The sequence below is a fragment of the Hemibagrus wyckioides genome, unplaced genomic scaffold, assembly GCF_019097595.1.
Source record: "Hemibagrus wyckioides isolate EC202008001 unplaced genomic scaffold, SWU_Hwy_1.0 Contig35, whole genome shotgun sequence".
NCBI lineage: Eukaryota > Metazoa > Chordata > Actinopteri > Siluriformes > Bagridae > Hemibagrus > Hemibagrus wyckioides.
In genome coordinates this window covers 67,936-86,545 of record NW_026690797.1, presented here as the reverse complement: position 1 = coordinate 86,545, position 18,610 = coordinate 67,936, and the positions used below count along the sequence as shown (strand labels likewise).

At 38.4% G+C, this 18,610-nt stretch overlaps 2 protein-coding genes and 1 non-coding gene across 5 annotated transcripts; all 3 read right to left on the bottom strand.

The window, feature by feature from the left end:
* Positions 1–5,048: 5,048 nt before the first annotated feature.
* On the bottom strand, positions 5,049–5,963 carry LOC131350350 (serine/threonine-protein kinase pim-1-like). The gene is made up of 4 exons (XM_058385476.1): positions 5,798–5,963; positions 5,534–5,710; positions 5,300–5,409; positions 5,049–5,099 (listed from the first exon to the last, which is right to left on the bottom strand). Exons 1-4 carry the CDS (start codon positions 5,961–5,963, stop codon positions 5,049–5,051), a joined length of 504 nt encoding a protein of 167 aa, XP_058241459.1.
* A 730-nt stretch (positions 5,964–6,693) lies between these two features.
* On the bottom strand, positions 6,694–17,449 carry LOC131350347 (uncharacterized). Of its 3 annotated transcripts, none has more exons than XM_058385472.1 (3): positions 9,758–9,926; positions 9,437–9,487; positions 6,694–8,813 (listed from the first exon to the last, which is right to left on the bottom strand). In XM_058385472.1, the coding sequence occupies exon 3, from the start codon at positions 8,746–8,748 to the stop codon at positions 8,095–8,097; it is 654 nt and encodes a 217-aa protein (XP_058241455.1). In that variant the 5' UTR covers positions 8,749–8,813; positions 9,437–9,487; positions 9,758–9,926; the 3' UTR covers positions 6,694–8,094. The 3 variants fall into 2 exon arrangements, with proteins under 3 accessions (XP_058241456.1, XP_058241455.1, XP_058241457.1); XM_058385473.1 differs by lacking the exon at positions 9,758–9,926 and adding an exon at positions 16,264–17,449.
* On the bottom strand, positions 10,801–10,919 carry LOC131350380 (5S ribosomal RNA). The gene has a single exon (XR_009204194.1). It is a non-coding gene; the product is annotated as a 5S ribosomal RNA (ribosomal RNA).
* Positions 17,450–18,610: the final 1,161 nt, after the last annotated feature.

Below are 18,610 nucleotides of genomic sequence, written 5' to 3'. Positions count from 1 at the left end.
AAGCCGGCGGAGACAATGTCATGCTTTGGGCAATGTTCTGCTGGGAAACCTTGTGTCCTGAGATCCACGTGGATGTTACTTTGACCCGTACCACCCACCTAAGCATCGTCACAGACCATGTACACCCTTTCATGGAAACGTTATTTCCTGACGCCTGTGGCCTCTTTCAGCAGGATAACGTGACACAATGCCACAAAGCAAAAATGGTTCAGGAATAGTTTGGGTTTGAGGTGTTGACTTGGCCTCCAAATTCCCCAGATCTCAGTCCAATCAAGCTTTTGTGGGATGTGCTGGACAAACAAGTCCGATCCATGGAGGCCTCACCTCACAACTTAGAGGACTTAAAGGATCTGCTGCTAACATCTTTTGTGCCAGATCCAGCAGCACACCTTCAGGGATCTAGTGGAGTTCATGCCAAAAGGTGGACCAACACTACCAATGTTAGGCAGGTGGTCATAATGTTATGCCTGAAGACGTCTACAGCTCATTACAGGTCGAATACAAACTATTCTACTTTGGGTTGTAGCAAGTTTGATAAACAGCTGCTTGCCTCTTTCTGCTTTGTGTAGATCTATATTATCTTATATTAGTTATATTACTATCATATATCTTATAGATCTTATATTACTTTAAAGCTGAGACTTTCTCAGCTTTCTTCCCTCTCTCCTCTGCACAGGATGTTCACCTGTGTCCATAATAAATCCATGAGGCTGAACACGGGGAAACGAGTAGCTTAGCGGATTTTACTCAAGATTAAACCATTTAGCATAAGAAAAAAGTGTAGGACTAATGTAATATTATTTTTTTAACTCACTTTCCTGAAGGTTTTATACTTTAGGCTCAAGAAACAGAGCAAATCAGTGTAGACAGTCCCAGCATATTTTTCCATGTTTCACACAATATATTTCCTCTATTCGATCACAATTTCTCTTCCCTACTTAACACACTAACACTCTTCATACCTCAGTTGGTTGGGGGTCAGTTCTTAAATATCCCAGGGTCCTGTGCAAAACTTATACAGTATTAATGCACACACCTAATCTGGTCTAGATCACCAGTCTACATCAGACCTGACCTGAATCAACAAGATTTAATAGAAATATATTTCAAACAACAAGAGTGAGATCAGCTTCCCGAAAAAGAAAGATAATGTAACTTCATATTTTTCCCCCCTTTCATTTAAATAGTTTCAAGTAGCTCACAGAAGAGCTGGTGAATAACAATAGTCACATTTGCACAATTTTATTTCATATTCTACTTTTCATTTTTGGCCTAGGATGAGTTTTCTCTCTGAACTTAATATACTTTTATTACAAATGACACACACACACACACACACACACTACAATTAAACTGTTTATTTTGTTAATATGAAGCAGTAATGATTCTCTAGCTTCTAGCATCTGGTACAGTATTAAAGGTGTGTTCAATAAAACCTCCAAACATTTGGAACAATTAACCATTAACCATGTACAATTTGACACACAAACACAGTTTGATGTGGAATAGCTTTATAAAAGGGCATTTTGTCATTTAATATTGCAGTAGGAGTTGCTCAGACATAAATGTAAAAGTGATATCAAACAAAGGAAAAAAAAAAACGTACATATCCATCCATCCATCCATCCATCCATCGTGTTTTTGTAGGTGCTCAGGATAGCTCTCTGAAGCTGTGGGATCTGAGGAAGCTGATGAACTTTTAGACAATTACTTTGGATAATAACTATGAGGTTTGTTATTATTATACAAGTGTTGGTTTGCTGATATGTTGCCATGTGTACTGCAATTGTTTTTACTAAATCACAAACAAATTGAAATAATCAGATCATTAAGTGCAATGAACCAGTATCAGCCTTTTCATTTCCTCCTTCTCCTCTTCCTCCTGTTGACCTGCAGGTGAAGTCTCTGGTGTTTGACCAGAGCGGAACGTATCTGGCTGTTAGAGGGTCTGATATTCGAGTGTACATTTGCAAACAGTGGACTGAGGTTCTCAACTTCACTGGTGAGTGCAGCAGCTTTACTGTTATACATTTATATCGTGTGTTAAGTGTCCATGCTTCCCATAAACAATTGTTTTCAGCTTTTAAAATGAATAACTGATTGAAAATGATGATTGGGTCTTTCTCCTCTCTTTTCCTCTTTGCTTTCTATAGATCACTCAGGTTTGGGTAACTGGCGAGCATGCTCAGTTCCTGTCCTCTACTGACATGGACAGAAGCCTCAAATTCTACAGCCTGTAGGACATCAGGAGAAACTGATGAAATGAAATGAGAGAGATAGGAGTTATGTTTTAGTCCATGATCCCATTCTAGTGTATAAGGATGAAGCTAACCATCATGGTTTTGCAGCCTCTGTCTCGCAGATGAAAATGGACGTCGAAATGATTTCCATATATGAATACACTGTAGTGATAAGTGAACACATTCTCTGCCGTCTCTAATCAATCATATGGTTTTCTCATGAGAACCGCTTAAAGATTTTTAGTAGCTATGAATAATAACTTGGTTTATATAATTTTGGTATATTTTTATAATAATTCTGGTTTTGTCAACCTTTTATTTTCCTGCTCTGTATTTCTAGGGCTCCCTTTTCCTGACTTAGTGGTGTTGCTGTTAGTCTCTTGTGCCTAATCATTTGTACCCTGCCATGAGCTGAAAACAGAAAAGAATCAAATTAGATTTCAATAAAGACTTGATGTTTTTAATGTCTGGTGTTCAAGTGTATGATGTGAATTATCACGTTTCACATTAATATTGTGTTAATGTTTCATCTGATATTATATTATACTGTAGTCTTACAAGGGCACATAATAAAAGGGCTACAAGGGTAATAAGTAATACATATATATACACTATGTTGCCAAACATTTGAGGACACCCCTCCAAATCACTGAATTCAGGGGACTGGGCTTGGCCCTTTAGTTCCAGTGAAAGGAACTCTTAATGCTTCAGTATACCAAGACATTTTGGACAATTTTATGCTTTGTGGGAACACTTTGGGGATGACCCCTTCCTGTTCCAACATGACTGCAAACCAGTGCACAAAGCAAGGTCCATAAAGACATGGGTGAGTGAGTTTGGTGTGGAGGAACTTCACAGAGTCCTGACCTCAACCTGATCAACATCTTTGGGATGAATTAGAGCGGAGACCTCACAAATGCTCTTCCAGTGGAATGGTCAAAATTCCCATAAAAACACTCCTAAACTCCTAAAACTCCTAAAGAAGAGTTGAAGCTGTTATAGCTGCAATGGTTCATAAAAAGCCTTTTACTTTTTCTATGCTAAACCCCTGCACTTTGGTGGATGTGTCTCTAATTTGTTAGTTGTCTTTAAAACACCCCATATATATAAAGAGGATATATATATATATATATAAGGGTTTCACGGTATCGATAACTATCTATATATAATTAATATATCTGATCCTTAATAAATGATATCTATCTAATTTTATCACTTAAAAATATCCAGAGTAAGGACAATATTTTCTCAAGGTGATAATCTTACAAATAATGCATGAACATTTAGGTATGTGAGTGGAATGAAGGAGGTGGTGACCCGGGTGTGACGTGTCTCTGATGAAGCTTGTGGCCACTGGGTGCTGTAGATGTGCTTAAGTGCAGGGATTTTGGTTTGCCTATGTAGATAGTGTAACTCATGGGCGTCGCTAGGCCATTTTTAGGGGGGCTGTAGCATAACTACTCAGCACCCCAAAAAATTATGTGATTATCCATAAACTGTACACAAATTGGTGATTGATTAATTAATTCATTCATTCATTCATTAATTTTTTTACTATTATACCCACATTGGGGACTGAGCCCCCCTTAAATGAAAATCCTAGAATCGTCCCTGGGTCACCCAATTAGTTACTTTTCACTCAAGTTTAATTCCTATCAATTGAATTACTCTGTTACTGAGAAGGAAACGTTGGCACTGATCTGGGCACTTCAACATTTTGATGTGTATGTGGGGGGAGGGTCCCCAGTTGTCATCTATTCAGATCATAATCCTTTGACATTCCATCATTCATTACAGAGTCAGAGTCCACGCTTAATGCGATGGATACTTTACTTACAGCCTTATAATTTGACAATAAAACACATTAAGGAAGTTGAGAATGTGTTAGCAGACACCCTGTCCTGTGCCCCCATGGTGGAGAGAGGAAATGGTGTTTCTGTCTTCAACTGATGTGAGCTGACCCACCTCTATGTATGCATGTTATAATTTAGTATCATTATTTTGTTATTTTGATGTGGGAAACAGTATTCCCTGATGACTGTGGCCTTGTTCAGCAGGGTAATGCACCGTGCCACAAAGCCCGAATGGTTCAGGAATGGTTTGATGAGCACAACAATGAGTTTTTGAGGTGTTGACTTGGCCTCCAAATTCCCCAGATCTCAATCCAATCCAGCATCTGTGGGATGTGCTGGACAAACAAGTCCAATCCATGGAGGCCTCACCTTGCAACTTACAGGACTTTAAGGATCTGCTGCTAACATCTTGGTGCCAGATACCACAGCATACCTTCAGGGATCTAGTGGAGTCCATGCCTCGATAGGTCAGGGCTGTTTTGGCAGCAAAAGGGGGACCAACCCAATATTAAGCAGGTGGTCATAATGTTATGCCTGATCAGTGTATATGATATATAATGAAACGAATACAATTGTATAATATAAACAGTTCTACGTATATTTAAAAGGATTTACAGTATGAGTATATTGTGAATAAGAATCTCAGGATGAGCTCAGTTTTCATGATTACAGCAGGTTTTAAATTCAAGTCTACATTATATTCATATAAGATCATCGACTGAACCCACGGTGAGATTTGGGCATGAACTGTTGATGGGAAGTGCAGATTTTTAAGCTATCCATGTGTGTTCATCCACAGCAGCAGACATTGAGTCATAAATGCAGACGGCTCCAAGCAGAAGATCATAAATATGATGATATTGAATGAAAGCAAACAGCAGCCAGTCAGGTATAAGGTTCATGATTTATTTAACGTATTTCTAATTTATTTACAGGAATTATAATTTATTTGTAATTATAATTTGTTGGGTGCTGATTGTCTGATCCAACATGGCCTATTCATCATCTGTGGAATAAAAACATGTTTAAATTAATATAGAGTATTGTAGAAGATAATGTTTCCTTATCTGATTTCTTGTTCAATTGTCATGAAAATAAAATTACATAATACTTTATTGTGGAAGAATGCAGTAGGGTTCTAGTGCAATCCATGTGATCTGGATCATATTCTGTGTTAGTTCATTTTAATTAGATCTGATGTTTTACCTGGCTAACCTGAAGGGCTTCTGTGAACCACCCATGTTTACTGATCTGCTTCAGGCTTGGTCTTTTGGTGGGATCTTGCTCTAAGCACCAGTTGATCAGATGGCGGCAGGCTGTGTGGGCAGTGATGTAAACAGGGACAGAAATTTAGTCACTAATTTTTAATCTTCACTATCATTTTTCTCAGATTTGTAATATCTTGTAATATCTCAAAATGCTGTTTTTATATTCTCTCACCTTCAGACAGGCCAGGTATGAAATTGAGGGACCCAGCAACAATTTCCTCCTCATTACTGAAGGGCATTTCTCCACAGACTAAGCTGTATAGGAGAATGCCCAGACTCCAGATGGTAGCATGGTCGGCGTAGTACTGTTGTTGCTGGATCCATTCTGGAGGCCAAAAATCTGGGGTTCCTGAGCAGAAGAGCAAGAACAACATCAGCAAGATCACAACTTAGATATTCCATTAATTATGTGCAATATCTGTTGACGTGCAATTACCTGCATATTCCACGTAGGGCGTGTCCTGCCACAAATCACCACAGCCAAAATCGATCAATTTTATGTCCAGGGTGTCGGAGTTGAACAGAAGGTTTTCCGCCTTGATGTCACGGTGGAAAACCTTGTGACTTTGGCAGTAGCCGGCAGCCTCGCCCACCTGCAGCATGAAGTAATAATAATAATAATAATAATAATGATAATAATAATAATAATAATAATAATAATAATAATAACCATCAATCATTGAACACTAAAGAAAACTCTCAGGATCAAAATCAAAAGAGCTAAACTAAATTTCATCTAAACACAACTATATACACTGTAATTATGTAATATAGTCTAGAAAGAACAACCAGTCTCAGCAAGACTGGACCCTTACAGCCACATCACATAGTCACAGCCGTACCATACATCAGTAACCCTAAATAAACAGTTCAATCACACACGTATCTAAATTACACACACAAACAAAAAACAAATGATGCCTTTGTGGATTGTTTCACCATTATTATTTGAATTTGTGCATCACTTTGTGTTCTCCATTTTTATGGGATTTTTACTTTGTGAAGCATCTGATAAAGCTAGCAAACACGTTATCAAGAACAAACAAATTCTTTGGTTATCCAAAGAGGGGCCATAGTGAAAGATGAATCACCTGCAGCATGATCATTTTGGCCAGTAGCTCAGTGAGTGTGCCTCCTTCACTTAAGCATAACTCGTACACGTCCATGCAGGGGATTGGTCTTTCCAGGACTAACAGGAGGCAGTTGTCCATTTCAAACCAATCCACAAGCTGCAGAACGTACTGGCAGTGAGGTGGCTTTGATAGCATTTGCATTAGTCAAAGTCAAAGTCAAAGAAGCTTTATTGTCACTTCAACCATATATAGCTGATGCAGTACACAGTGAATTGAAACAACGTTCCTCCTAGACCAGAGGTGCTACACATAACACAGACAAAGTACAGTGACGCGGACAAACATAAAGCTAAACATAGAGATAAAACTAAACTATACTTAAGGTGCAAGAAATAAACTAGACATACAACAGAAGTGCACAGGACGACAAGACAAGACAGTGCAGACAAACAACATATAGACATGCAGATATAAAACTGACACTTTGCGCAAAGAACAGTGTATACAGTGAATATAAATATGAAATTGACATGTAAACAGGATTAATATAAAGTGAAATGTAAAGTGAATGTGCATGCAAACAGGACAATTTAGTATGTGTGTGTGTGTGTCCAGCACAGTTCAGTTCCTCTTGGAACACAGTTCTCAGCTTTTGTGCATGTGCGTTATGTATGTGTGTGCGAGTACATGTCCAGCACAGTTCAGTTCTCTGTTGAGATCAGATCTTGGTTGTACGTGTGTGTGTGTGTGTCCAGCTCAGCTCAGTTCTCTGTTGAGATCAGATCTTGGTTGTACGTGTGTGTGTGTGTGTCCAGCTCAGCTCAGTTCTATGTTGAGATCAGATCTTGGTTGTGTGTGTGTGTGTGTGTCCAGCTCAGCTCAGTTCTCTGTTGAGATATCTGAAAGCCTCAGGGAAGTATCTGTTCAACAGTTTGGTTGTGCGGGTCCGAATGCTTCGGTACCTCTTTCCAGATGGTAGAAGGGTGAAGAGTGCATGTGAGGGGTGTGTGGGATCATCCACAATGCTGTTAGCTTTGCGGATGCAGCGAGTGGAGTAAATGTCTGCGGATGCAGCTGTTAAGGATGCTCTCGATGGTCCCTCTGTAGAAGGTGGTCAGGATGGGAGGTAGGAGATGAGCCTTCCTCAGCCTTCGCAGGAAATAGAGACGCTGCTGGGCTTTCCTGGTGATGGAGCTGGTGTTGAGTGACCAGGTGAGGTCCTCTGCCAGGTGGACACCAAGGAATTTGGTGCTCTTGACGATCTCCACGATGGACCCATCAATGTTCAGTGGAGAATGTTCACTCTTTGCTCTCCTGAAGTCAACAACCATCTCTTTAGTCTTGTCGACGTTCAGAGACAGGTTATTGACTTTACACCAGGCTGTTAGATGTTGCACCTCCTCTCTATATGCTGACTCGTCGTTCTTGCTGATGAGACCCACCACGGTCGTGTCATCGGCGAACTTGATGATATGATTAGAGCTGTGCATTGCTGCACAGTCGTGAGTCAGCAGAGTGAACAGCAGTGGACTGAGCACACAGCCCTCAGTGTGGTGGTGCTGGAGATGCTGTTCCCGATCCGGACTGACCGAGGTCTTCCAGTCAGGAAATCCAGGATCCAATTGCAGAGGGAGGTGTTGATACCCAGCAGACTCAGCTTCTAGATCAGGTGCTGAGGAATGATCGTATTGAATGCTGAACTGAAGTCAATGAACAGCATTCGTAGGTAAGTGTATTTATTGTCCAGGTGTGTGAGGGCCAGATGGAGGGTTGTGGTGATGGCATCGTCTGTGGATCGATTTGGACGATACGCAAACTGCATGGGGTCAAGTGACGGGGGCAGCAGGTTCTTAATGTGTCTCATGACAAGCCTCTCGAAGCACTTCATGTTGATGGGTGTGAGTGCAACGGGACGGTAGTCATTGAGACAGGACACTGGAGACTTTTTCGGCACGGGGATGATAGTGGTTGACTTTAGGCACGTTGGGACGACGGCGCTGCTCGGGGAGATGTTGAAGATGTCCGTGAAGACGTCTACTAGCTGTTCTGCACATTCCCTGAGCACTCTGCCAGAATTGTTGTCTGGTCCAGCAGCTTTCCGTGGGTTAACTCTGTGTAGAGTTTTCCTCACATCAGCCGTGGTGAGACAGAGCACCTGGTCCTCTGAAGAAGGGCTGGTCTTCCTCGCTGTCACGTCATTTTGTGCCTCGAACCGAGCGTAGAAGCTGTTCAGCACATCTGGAAGGGAGGCATCACTGTCACAGGCAGGTGGAGCTGGCCTGTAGTTGGTGATGGACTGGATGCCTTGCCACATGTGCCGAGTGTCGCCGCTGCTGGCATTAAAGCCACCTCTAGATGGAGCTTGCAGGTCTCGCCAGGCTAGCAATTAAAAAACAAACACACATAAAATTAGCATAGTTTGTGAAATCTGAATCTATAGATGCAGTATATGAAACCTAGATGCTGCTGTGAGCTAAGACTAATGTGACTGAACTGAGGAGAATTAGACTTTCAAAGAAAGATTTTTGCAGCATATGGATGGAAGAATCACAAAGAACAAGTATAAAAAAAGACAACATTACGTTTTATAGGAATTACTTTGCTGTTTAGTGTTTCTTCATCTCAATCTCAGTTCTTCACTAATGTATGTGATATCCTGGAGGTCATGTGATGTCCAGTAAGATGTGTTACCATGGTGAAAGTACGCCAGTTTGAAGGATCAGTTACCTTTAGCTCACATCATGTTACTTGATCAATTTATAATGAATATGTTGTTGCTTATATGTGATTTGATGTAATCTAGTTATTGACCCTAACTGTCTGATTGGGGTGGGGGTGTTGACTTATGAAAGTAGTCAGGAACAGTAACTAATGCTGCATCTAGGATTCTTATACTGGAAAATGACAGCAAGGTGCATTAGTTTTGCATAGTTTTGGTCTTTAAATCAATTGTAAACAGGACTTTATTGCTACTATCACAGCAGTCAAGTAAGGTTACTTACAACGGTGATGTACAGGTCCGAGCCATCCTTACGGAGGTGTTTAATGGCAACCTACAAACAAAACAAAAACAAAACACCCCTGTGAAGTGTAGCAGTGGACAGATGGAAAACTTTCAAAATAGACCCTGTAATCGGTATCGGTCGATACAGCTTCTAGTGATCGGAGATCGGTAATCGGCCACAAAAATCCTGATCGGAGCACCCCTAATGGAATCCAAAATGAAGGACTCTGTTGACCCTGTATCTCTCAAAACCCTCACCGGTACACTCTCACGTCCCTCTAAAAGAGAAATAAACCCTTCCAAAATGAATGGTGCATACCCTTTGTTTAATTTCAGAACAGATTGCTGCGAGAGAAAGTAAGGTGTCTTTGAACAGGCTATTACCACTTCATTCACAAATACTTTTCTTGCTTCAATTATTACTTCGATAAAAACAATTCAGAGCAACAATTTAAATGCCGCAACAACTACAAGAGCCACATGTCTGCTCTCTTCTTCTTTGTTCAGGAGTTGGACGCATTACCGCCACCAGCTGAACTGGAGAGTGGGGCCGGCTTCCAACGCGAGCGAGTGAGAGAGCGCGTGAGTGCGTGCGCTCTCTCTCTCTCTCTCTCTCTCTCTCTCTCTCTGCGTTTACAGCATTTGCTAGACGAGTCTATCAAAGGGGATTTTACACAAGTGCTTGAATTGGAAACTTCAGAACATATCTAGAAATAAAGAACACTGTACACAATCTGAACAAACCTGCAACATCCAATTGTTTGTTGGAGCATCTAAGACGCTCATGTTATAAGTGCAAATGCTACTACTACGACTGTTACGGACAGGAATCATAGTAGTAGTAGTAGCAGTAGTAAGAAAAATAATTAACAATAATAACGAAATACACGAATAAAAGAATAATCACGAGATTGGTATCATCAAGAAATGTGACTATGATATCTGCTACGTGAAGTCCGTCCATTCTAGAAACATACACCCTCCGAAATAAATAACTTTATGTAAAAAAAAGTGACTATGATATCTGCTACGTGAAGTCCGTCCATTCTAGAAACATACACCCTCCGAAATAAATAACTTTATGTAAAAAAAAGTTTCTTTATAAGAAAATAGAATAATAATTGTATTTTAAAGGAATATGCGAGTGATTGTTTGAATGAATGAATGAATGAATGAAGTGGAAAATAAATAAGGTAGGGATAATTCTGTGATTTGAGCATGAATTTGTGTCGAGGTGATTGATTGCTTGTTGATTTTGTCAGATGTGTCTCTGTGTGTGATCTCTGTGTAGTAATAAATGAATGCAAGTTGAAGGTGTTTTTGAGTTTGAAAAGTTGCAGTAGAGACTTTTGACGGTGAAAAAGCTTACAGCACTTGGTATTCCCAGGCGGTCTCCCATCTAAGTACTAACCAGGCCCGACCCTGCTTAGCTTCCGAGATCGAACGAGATCGGGCGTTCTCAGGGTGGTATGGCCGTAAGCGAGAGAGCAGTTTCAATAAGGGCTCTTTATAGTGTACGATGTAGATGACAGTTTCTTTTCTTTTTTTCTTTTATTTATTTTAAAGTCACTCATTCGCGTCTCAGTTTGCTGTTGGGTGGAGAGAACAACCGCATCATCCATATCAAACTTTCTGTCTCACCACCTGCAACCCACACGCGCCTCTCCACCTCTTGGGATTACTAACACTTAATGACATCTTACTCTGCTTAATTTCACAAAATATTTAAACAGGCACGTTGCACGCTGCATCTTAGCTTCTTGCTTTATTTTCATGCCACATCAATAAAACACTTGACATAAGACAGCAGATTGCTGCGAGAGAAAGTAAGGTGTCTTTGAACAGGCTATTACCACTTCATCCACAAATACTTTTCTTGCTTCAATTATTACTTCGTTAGAAACAATTTAAATGCCGCAACAACTACAAGAGCCACATGTCTGCTCTCTTCTTCTTTGTTCAGGAGTTGGACGCATTACCGCCACCAGCTGAACTGGAGAGAGGGGCCGGCTTCCAACGCGAGCCAGTGAGAGAGCGCGTGAGTGCGTGCGCTCTCTCTCTCTCTCTCTCTCTCTCTCTGCGTTTAAAGCATTTGCTAGACGAGTCTTTCAACGGGGATTTTACACAAGTGCTTGAATTGGAAACTTCAGAACATATCTAGAAATAAAGGACACTGTACACAATCTGAACAAACCTGCAACATCCAATTGTTTGTTGGAGCATCTAAGACGCTCATGTTATAAGTGCAAATGCTACTACTACGACTGTTACGGACAGGAATCATAGTAGTAGTAGTAGCAGTAGTAAGAAAAATAATTAAAAATAATAACGAAATACACGAATAAAAGAATAATCACGAGATTGGTATCATCAAGAAATGTGACTATGATATCTGCTACGTGAAGTCCGTCCATTCTAGAAACATACAGCCTCCGAAATAAATAACTTTATGTAAAAAAAAGTTTCTTTATAAGAAAATAGAAAAATAATTGTATTTTAAAGGAATATGCGAGTGATTGTTTGAATGAATGAATGATTGAATGAATGAATGAATGAATGAATGAATGAATGAAGTGGAAAATAAATAAGGTAGGGATAATTCTGTGATTTGAGCATGAATTTGTGTCGAGGTGATTGATTGCTTGTTGATTTTGTCAGATGTGTCTCTGTGTGTGATCTCTGTGTAGTGATAAATGAATGCAAGTTGAAGGTGTTATTGAGTTTGAAAAGTTGCAGTAGAGACTTTTGACGGTGAAAAAGCTTACAGCACCTGGTATTCCCAGGCGGTCTCCCATCCAAGTACTAACCAGGCCCGACCCTGCTTAGCTTCCGAGATCGGGCGTTCTTTTTTTTTGTTTGTTTTTTTTTTTTATTAATTGAAAACTTTTCATATTATCCATTTACAGCACATAGCTTGATTACAATTTACATAAGTATTTAATAACCTTTTGATGTACATTTTATAAAAGGATTGTCTTTCACAACCATTTTCTGAAAATCATCTAATTTGTTATTCATTTTAAAATATTGATACATCGCATCAATTGTTTGTTGCATCTTTGCCATAAAAATTGTCCAGACGTTTACTTCTACCCTTTTGTGTTTTACAACATTTCTTCTAATCCATATTGAATACTTAGCCACAGCTATTATAAGGTTTAAAAAATATGTGGTACAGATCCTGGTGCATGATCCAAATAGAAACAACATTTCCCAATCTTTCTGTGTCATTTGTTCTTTCCATTTCTCTTTTAACATATCCTTTACCATTATCCTTTACCAATTTTACTCATAAAATTTGTTAATTTTTCAAAGTAAAAAAATAAATGCAACCACCATTCAACTGTTATGTTACACACACTGCATATCGCATCATCCTCTAATCCAATTTTACACAATCTCATTTCTGTTAGTAAGCAGTTATGTCTTTGCATGTAATTAAAATTCTCTAAAACAGGTTCCATATATTTTAGTCTTACATTTCTCCATATATGCTTCTCATTCAAAGCTTGGTATCTTTGTTTCCAGTAGCTATTCGCAGTTGACTTTACAAAAGCAATTTCTCTAAAATATCCATAAAATTCAATGAGTTTCCCTTCATTAAAGCACACCATTTCTCCCTTTTCTTTCTTTAAGAAAACCTTTGGATATTCTATTTTCCCTTCTATCTGCTCTTGTTCATTTATTCTTTTAATCCAGTCTTTCGGTATAGCATTCAACAGTTGTTCATATTGCTTTTTTATTGTGTCTTTTTTAACAATTTCACCGATTTCTACCATAGCATCCCCTTCCACCTGTACCGGTAAAAACCCCTCTATTATTTCGTATAGAACGTCTTTCACTTGCCTTAATCCTCCATCCCACCATTTCTTGTAATATATCGTGTTGTTTTCATTCCGTATATTCTGATTTAAAAATAGTGGTTGGTCTAACAATTGTTTTCTCCCTATGGGCTCTATTTTAATGTTACTCTGGAACTCTCCCCAAGCATTTAATACTTCCCTATAAAAACAGGGTAACATGTTTACCATGTGGCCTTTGGCTTTCATCCATAAAATGTTTTCTCCCATATTAAAATCCCCACTCTTTCTTAGATAAAACCTCATCACTTCCTTCCACATTGCTGTATTTTCTTTGTCTAAAAACCTCTTTACCGTTTTCACTCTCAAACTTTTCATTCTGATAAAAGGATCTAAAAGCCCTAATCCCCCCTCTTCTCTCCTTCCAATAAGCGTGTCATATGCTATTTTGACTCTTCCTTTGCCCCATAAAAAATTTAAAACAATCTGTTTAATTCTTGTGTAAACTTTCAAGGGCAATGGTGTCACATTCGATATATACCAGATTTTGGATAACATTAACACATTTGTTACTAGAACTTTACCATTTATTGTTAAATTTCGACTCTCCCAGAATTTTAGTCGTTTTTCTATTCCTCCTACAGTGCTCTCCCAGGTTATTTCATTTGCCCTGTTTGCATCTGGTCCAATTACTATCCCTAGGATTTTTATCTCTTCTTCCTGCTTAAAATCGATTTGTTCTGGTAGGGAATCTGCTATTCCAATTGTCAGGCCTTTGCTTTTTTCAAAATTTATTTTTGCTCCTGATCCTCTACAGTACATATTTAATAATACCCTTTCAATGCTTTTTAGGTCTTCGACCATAATCGTGGTATCATCAGCATACTGGTATATTGATTCAGTTCTTTCACTGTGTTCTATTGATATACCTTTGATCTCCTCATCAGCTTTCATTGCTAGACCACGTGGTTCGGCTACCAAAGTGTACAATAGAGCCGACAGTGGACATCCTTGTCTAATTGATCTTGTGGGTTTAAAATACTCTGTTAAAAATCCATTACATTTCACACATGTTAAAACATCAAAATAAAGGATTTTTATCCATCTTCTAAAATTATTTCCAAAACCAAATTCTCTCAGTATGTTATGCATATATTAGTATGTTCAACCCTGTCAAAGGCCTTTTCTAGATCAAGGCTTATTAGGTATCCCCCGCTCCCTTTTTCTTTCATATATGTTATTGTATCTATTATACTGCAAAGTGTGTCAGCTATGTCCCTTCCTTGTACTGCATATGCTTGTGTAGTGGTTATAATTTGGGGTAATACATATTTCAGTCTGTTTGCTAAAATCTTTGTTAGAATTTTAAAATCATTGTTTAGCATTGATATTGGTCTATAATTTTTAAGATCAGCTGTCTTTCCTTTTTTCTTATATATTAATTTGATCATGCCAGTTTTCATTGTTTCACTTAATTCTTTCTTGTTATATACTTCTTCATAAATTAATTTTAATATTGGTACCAACTGTTGCTTGAATTTTTTATAAAATTCATTTGTTAGTCCATCTGTCCCTGGACGTTTCCCTGTATTCAGTTGACTTATAGCTATATCTATTTCCTCTTCACTTATTTCTTGATCACACATTTCTTTGTTCTCTTCTGTTACTTTTGTTTTAATGTGTCTCAATAAAAATTCTTCATCTTCTTGATTTATTCCTCTACTTGTAAACATATCCTCATAGTATTCTTTCACCATTTTCAGAACATTTTCTTTCCCTCTCTCTTCTTCACCTTTTTTGTTTAGCACCTCTTTGATCACATTTGCTTTTTGTCTGTTTTTCTCCAGGTTAAAAAAAAAAGTTGTACTCTTTTCCCCTTCTACCGCATATCTTACTTTACTTCTCAGTATTAATCCTCTACACTTTTCTTCTTCTATTTGCTTTATCTTGTCTTCTAGTACTATTATTTTCCCCATTGTTCCCTCATTTCCAGTTTCCTCTAATTCTTTTAGTTCCTTCTCTAGCTCTTTCCTTACTTCTTTTTCCTCTCGTCTTTTAATTTTTTGTGTACGTGTACTATGTTCTATAGAATATTTTTTAATTTCATATTTTACGTTATCCCACCATATTCTTTTGTCTTCCAAGAACAATTTATTTTTCAAATTCCATTTAATTAAGTCTTTTATTCTCTCACAATATACTCTGTCATTTAAAATACTTGTGTTGAGAACCCACATTCCTGGGCCTCTCTCTAATTCATCAAAATCCAATTCCATGAATAAATAATTATGATCACTGAATCCTGCTTCTTTATAAAATACATTCCTTGTTATGTTTTCTACCTTCTTTGTACAGAGGACTAGGTCTATCCGACATTGTTTAATTAAACCTTGCACTTTTTGTCTTCTCGAGTATTCCCTTTTCGTTCTATTTCGTTCCCTCCATACATCAACAAATTTAAACTGTTCCATTAATGTCTTCAACTCATCTCGCCCTTTATCTGTTTTAAAAACCATAGCGTTTCCAATATCTAATTTAGATAGCGCTATATTGAAATCGCCGATTAAAATAACATTCTTCCACCCATCAATTGTTGTCATTATTTTCCTAAAGAAACTGACCTTTTCTTTTTCTTCATTAGGTGCATGTATGTTGTACAGAATTATTTTATTATCATTTTGTGTTAGGTCTATTGCTATACCTTTCCCCACATCGTCATTAAAAATTACTCTTTCTTTTTCGCATATGTTCCTTTTAATTAACACCGCCACCCCTCTTCCTTGTTTTTCCTTCCCGTTATTGCAATGTATATTTCCATCCCATATGTTTCTACATTTTTTAACACTTTCTTCATCCCAATATGTCTCCTGTAAGCACACTATTTCAGCTGTTCCAGCATTTGTTATTATTGTGTGAAATTTCTGTATATTATTTAAACCTCTTACATTGATAGATACTATTTTAAATGTCATTATTTGTATTACGGTATACAAAAAAAGCGTTCCATCAGTAGTCTTCAACTTACAATGCAGTAGTCATTATTCCAACATTTCTTCCGTTAGCCCATCAAACGTGCCAGTCCTTAGATTCTTTTTTAGTCCTTTCATTAGTTCCCTTCTTTCTCTCTGTTTTTCTATAACTTTTTGTATATTGAGTGTCGTTATTCTTTTTCTCCTTCTACTCTCCAGTCTGTCGTCTTCCGCACATCCGTCTCCAAGTTTTCTTCCCCAATTAGTTCCGCGTCGTTCTGTACTCGTCGTCCGTCCATTGTTATCCAGTGTTCCTCTTACTTTTACCATTTTTAATTCCAGATCTGTATCCTCGTCCATTGCCGATTCCTTTTCTATGTCGTCATCTTTCGTTTCTGTAGATATTCGCTGCTCCGACCTGTTGCTCTGCCACTCGGTCATTGCCTTTCCCTGTGTCCGTCACCCGGCTTTGCAGATGTTCCGACTCAGTATCTTCAGTATCTTCAGTATATCTCAGTATCAAGTCTTCACCTGCCGATCATGTATGATTCTGACATATTGTGGACCCTCTGCTGTGATGAATTTAGTGCTGTATGGCAAGGACACGATTTCCTTTGGGAATCGCACCTTTACATATCTTGTCCCGTCGGTTATATCTGTTCCTGGGTAATATCTCCTTCTAATTGGATGTAGGGGTGTGACACCCCACAGTCTGAGTTTTTCTGTTATAATGCTGTCTGATAAATAAACAGGCAGATACAGAAATGACACGACGATGTCATTATTTTCAAGCAGTCTGGTTTCACAATGCGTTCCACTGATTAAAATTCCATCTTCTACTAGTTTCATTGACTCATTATCGGCAAATGTTAACACGTATTCCACCTGTTGTCGTGGTCTTAAAGCAAGTAATTTTACATGTCCAACTATTTCAACGACCGTCTTCAAAATATCAGTTGCTTTCAGTCCTTTAATTTTCTCAGTTTCAAGTATTATTGTGTATTCTTTGAATTATCTATCGTATTCAGCCATTGTCTTTGTTATTGTAGCAAAGACTATCCAACAAACTACCAAAATAATAACAAAAAAAAACCGCCTCCCCAGGTAGTCAAACTGCTGGGGAGCAAGAAAGAAAAAAATACACTATAACCAAATTTAGTAAAAAATGAATTAGAACAAAAAATAAAAGAAATAAAGCAAACACTATGGGAGAGCATGTCTCTCCCCACTGTAGCCAAACCAACTTCCTCTGCGCACTAGAGGGCGTTCTCAGGGTGGTATGACCGTAAGCGGGAGAGCAGTTTCAATAAGGGCTCTTTATAGTGTACGATGTAGATGACTCCGTTTCTTTTCTTCGCTTTTTTTTATTTTAAAGTCACTCATTCGCGTCTCAGTTTGCTGTTGGGTGGAGAGAACAACCGCTTCATCCATATCAAACTTTCTGTATCACCACCTACAACCCACACGCGCCTCTCCACCTCTTGGGATTACTAACACTTAATGACATCTTACTCTGCTTAATTTGACAAAATATTTAAACAGGCACGTTGCACGCTGCATCTTAGCTTCATGCTTTATTTTCATGCCACATCAATAAAACACTTGACATACAGCAGATTGCTGCGAGAGAAAGTAAGGTGTCTTTGAACAGGCTATTACCACTTCATCCACAAATACTTTTCTTGCTTCAATTATTACTTCGTTAAAAACCATTCACAGCAACAATTTAAATGCCGCAACAACTACAAGAGCCACATGTCTGCTCTCTTCTTCTTTGTTCAGGAGTTGGACGCATTACCGCCACCAGCTGAACTGGAGAGTGGGGCCGGCTTCCAACGCGAGCGAGTGAGAGAGCGCGTGAGTGCGTGCGCTCTCTCTCTCTCTCTCTCTCTGCGTTTACAGCATTTGCTAGACGAGTCTATTAAAGGGGATTTTACACAAGTGCTTGAATTGGAAACTTCAGAACATATCTAGAAATAAAGAACACTGTACACAATCTGAACAAACCTGCAACATCCAATTGTTTGTTGGAGCATCTAAGACGCTCATGTTATAAGTGCAAAAACTACTACTTCGACTGTTACGGACAGGAATCATAGTAGTAGAAGTAGCAGTAGTAAGAAAAATAATTAAAAATAATAACGAAATACACGAATAAAAGAATAATCACGAGATTGGTATCATCAAGAAATGTGACTATGATATCTGCTACGTGAAGTCCGTCCATTCTAGAAACATACACCCTCCGAAATAAATAACTTTATGTAAAAAAAAGTTTCTTTATAAGAAAATAGAAAAATAATTGTATTTTAAAGGAATATGCGAGTGATTGTTTGAATGAATGAATGAATGAATGAATGAATGAAGTGGAAAATAAATAAGGTAGGGATAATTCTGTGATTT